The sequence below is a fragment of the Camelina sativa genome, chromosome 20 (genome assembly GCF_030686135.1).
Source record: "Camelina sativa cultivar CO46 ecotype springtype chromosome 20, ASM3068613v1".
Classification (NCBI taxonomy): domain Eukaryota; kingdom Viridiplantae; phylum Streptophyta; class Magnoliopsida; order Brassicales; family Brassicaceae; genus Camelina; species Camelina sativa.
Window position 1 is genome coordinate 19,445,393 of NC_141899.1, and position 3,521 is coordinate 19,448,913.

Consider the following 3,521-nt stretch of genomic DNA (forward strand, 5'->3'; position numbering starts at 1 on the left):
AATTTTTCATTTTGATGGTGCGAGCCCTTTAATGTTTCTCAGATTTTGGAGTTGACTTTGATAACTTGTTATACATTAACAACCACCATCTTTTAGGTTTCCATGCTCACTCTAGGTTTGTGGGTCTTCCTCGTCCCATGCATGTTAAGTGTACTATTCTTATTTTTCACTCACAATACGGAATCTCAAATACTTTCATGTACGTCATCCACCCTTAAATATCCTGAAACTCAAATAAACTTAACTGTATAGTTTCTCAAAATGACATATGGAGAAGATAGATGCATCTTGATATTTGGGCTTGTTCGTTTGGTTGACGCTGGTGGCTGCGGCAGCAGCAGTGGCAGCGGCTGCGTTTATGTTTCTAATCGCTGAATTGAAACAACGTTTAAAAATATTAGACGCAGGTCATAGCGTTTGCCGCAGCGTCATGACGCAAGTACCTGCGGCAAGTAAACGAACAACCATACCTGCGTCTGCCGCAGCCGCAGGTACTTGCGGCAGCCAAACGAACAACCCATTATATAATCAATCTACGATTTTAGTTTCTCAACATGCACCACAATCTTGTTTATATTGGAGTATTACACCATCTCTCTTTTTCAATCTTTAAAAGAGTGGGCATATATGGGGGTTAGAGACCATTGATCAATTTCATCAAAAAAAAAAAAAAAACTGTTCAATTTCATAAAAAAAAAAATCATCAAAAAAAGAAACTAATGCAACTTACTTATTGCATAATTAATTTTTGAATAATTAATTTTCATAAAAAAAAAATTTAATTATTCAATTTTCTCCAAGAAAAAAGAATGAAGAAAAACAGAGATGCATGGTATAGTAAATCAAAAACAGAGATGATGCTTACCAATTGCATCGTCATCTCTCTTAAAAGTAAATCAAAAACGACAAAATTGCGTCTGTTGCTTTTACAAAGGGCATCATCAGTAGCTTAGACTTTAGAGTAGAGTTCACTCTTAATCCTTAAGTTTTACATAATTAGTACACAACCATTGGTCTCCCTTCTCTCTCCCTCTCTCCTTCTACCTTTTATGCTTTCTTCTGAACTTTTCTCAGATCCTTCTTCACTCTTCACTTTTCACTCTTCTTCTTCGATTTCTTAGCTTTAACTCTTGTCTTAGCCCTCCTCTCCAATTTATGATTTCTTGGTGGTATCAAGAATGAGTGACCGAGTTCTTGAAAAAGCAAATGGGTTTTAGATAACTTGCTGCTTTCTCCAATCTGGATTTTGGTTTTATTTTCATACCCAAGTAGCAAAAACTAGAAGACAAGAGTTAGAAATTAGGGGTTTAAGGTTTTACATTCTTGGTGAATTGGTGTTAAAGGAACAAACTTTAGGAGAAGACTTCAGAACATGATTCAGTTACTGTTTCTGGTTCTATTTGTGGAAGGTGCGATTGCATTCTTACTGTTGATAAAGATTGGTCCTTTGAGAGAGCTTGTGATAAAAAGCCTTGACCAGATGAAGATGGGTAAAGGTCCTGCCACTGTGAAAACCATAGCTGGAACTATGTCTGTTATTCTCTTCTCTAATCTCATGAGCATTGTCAAGATCCAGAACAAGGGTTCCAAGCTTGGCACTATGTCTCCTATGGATCAGGTTCTTTGGAGAACACACTTGCTTGAAGCTTCTTTAATGGGTCAGTTTCTCTCTTTTGGATTTAAAAAAAAATTGAACTATACTGCTTTGTTGATTTATTGTTGTCTTAGCTGTTAGCTTCTAGATTAGTTTGTATCTTGGCTGGATTGTGTTCTGATGATAATCTAGCTGTTGTCCTTGATTCATGGCTTTCAAGGCTGATTCAGCTTTTACGGAATTCATATAGGCTATGAGGGATGATCTGAATAATACAAACTCGCAAGCTTAAGTTGAGTAAGCAACTATATATGTTGTGAGTAAGAGTTTGTTTACCAGTTGAGTGGATGGTGGCATCAATATATCGAACCACTGTGACTGTGTACTCATATCACACGTATGAGTATCTCTAGCTATATATATAGTTGTATCTGAGGCTCTGTTCTGCTAGTGTTCACTAGATTTGAGGAGCTGCCTTCGTAGGTTGATGAATTTGGAACCTGAATACTGATCTTGATTTGTGGATTACAATCAAGAATACATGACTATATAATACTAATAGGAACTGATTTGCTTATGTTGTAATTGAGGTTGATGCATTCTCTTATCAATACTTCATTTGGTCTTTCTAAATCTTCCTTTGGGCTTGAAAAGGGTCTTGAAAGTGTTGAGCTTGTTGCAGGAGTCGTACTTTTTCTCGGCTTCATAATTGACAGAGTGCATCATTACCTCAGAAAGCTAATCAATTTAAGAAGCAATGTTGGGTCATCGAAAGAAGAACTTGAAGAGCTCCAGAAAGAAAGAACCGAAATGAAGGAGAAAGAGGAGAAAGCATCCAAGGAAATCAAGCTGCTTCAAGAAAAATTGTCATCTATTTTGGAGAGACTTAAGAAAGCAGAAACTGAGTCCAAAGAGAAAGAGAAGAAACTTGAAACCGCTGAAACCCATGTTGAGGCACTTCAGAAACAGTCTGCAGAGCTGCTTCTAGAGTATGATAGATTGCTAGAAGATAACCAACATCTCCAAAGCCAAATCTTGGGGAAAACGAAGAGCTGATGTTTTAAAATTTGTCTGGTGTCATTAAACAATGGTGAAGAAGAGAGTTTATGGAGTATTACTGCAGTTGCATGAATTCTTGCAACATTTTTGCTTTTAGTATATGGATATATTGATTGTCTTTTGAAACTGGTTCTTTTTTCTTCTCAATTCTTTGGAATGTTTTGTCGACAATCATATATATAAAAGTAGACTCTCTCCTTATTGGTCCACTTGGCAATGCAATTTTAACAAAAAAAAAATTATAACCAATTAATTTTCACATTTAACTCACATAATATAAAACTGAAATCATATAAATTCTCCCTATAAATTATGCATTAACTTTATTTCTCCACTAAGTTGTATTAATCAATTGTATTAAAACAAAACAATAAATTAGAATTGTAACTCTCATTTTTCTTAATGTAATTTTTCATCATTTATTTTCCTATAAATACTCATTATCTTATTCTCTTAGTTTATCACTTTTTCATTCTTTCATCTTCTTCCACTACTCTCAAATATCTTTTTTGTTTTGTTTTGTTTTGTTTTGTATTTTTTTTGTTATTGTTGTTGTATGGGTTATAAAAAATCAAATCAAATATCATTGTAAAAGCTTAGTTTTAGAATTTGTATGATATGTATATCTTATATATTTATTTTAATCTTTTAAAATGTTTATCTCCATTTTCTATTTTATATTAACATCTTATAAGTCATTATTTTCATACTTTCTTGCAATATTCACCATACAATAAGATCATAAAGTTGAAATGATCCATATGTAATTATCTATTATGTCTCTGGTTATCTCACATATTCATATATCATTTTAATAATATAATATTTAAAGATCAATATAATTATCCATTTATCCATTTATAAAGAC

The 3,521-nt window shown here is 33.5% G+C and overlaps 1 protein-coding gene across 1 annotated transcript; it reads left to right on the forward strand.

Moving 5' to 3' along the window:
• Positions 1 to 863: 863 nt before the first annotated feature.
• LOC104770926 (uncharacterized) lies at positions 864 to 2,854 on the forward strand. The gene is made up of 2 exons (XM_010495403.3): positions 864 to 1,658; positions 2,277 to 2,854. Exons 1-2 carry the CDS (start codon positions 1,373 to 1,375, stop codon positions 2,648 to 2,650), a joined length of 660 nt encoding a protein of 219 aa, XP_010493705.1. The 5' UTR covers positions 864 to 1,372; the 3' UTR covers positions 2,651 to 2,854.
• The last annotated feature ends 667 nt before the right edge of the window (positions 2,855 to 3,521 follow it).

Coding starts and splice junctions, on each gene's coding strand:
- LOC104770926 (XM_010495403.3), top strand. CDS start 1,373: ATGATTCAGTTACTGTTTCTGGTTCTATTTGTGGAAGGTGCGATTGCA. Junction 1,659..2,276: donor GCTTGAAGCTTCTTTAATGG/GTCAGTTTCTCT, acceptor AGCTTGTTGCAG/GAGTCGTACTTTTTCTCGGC.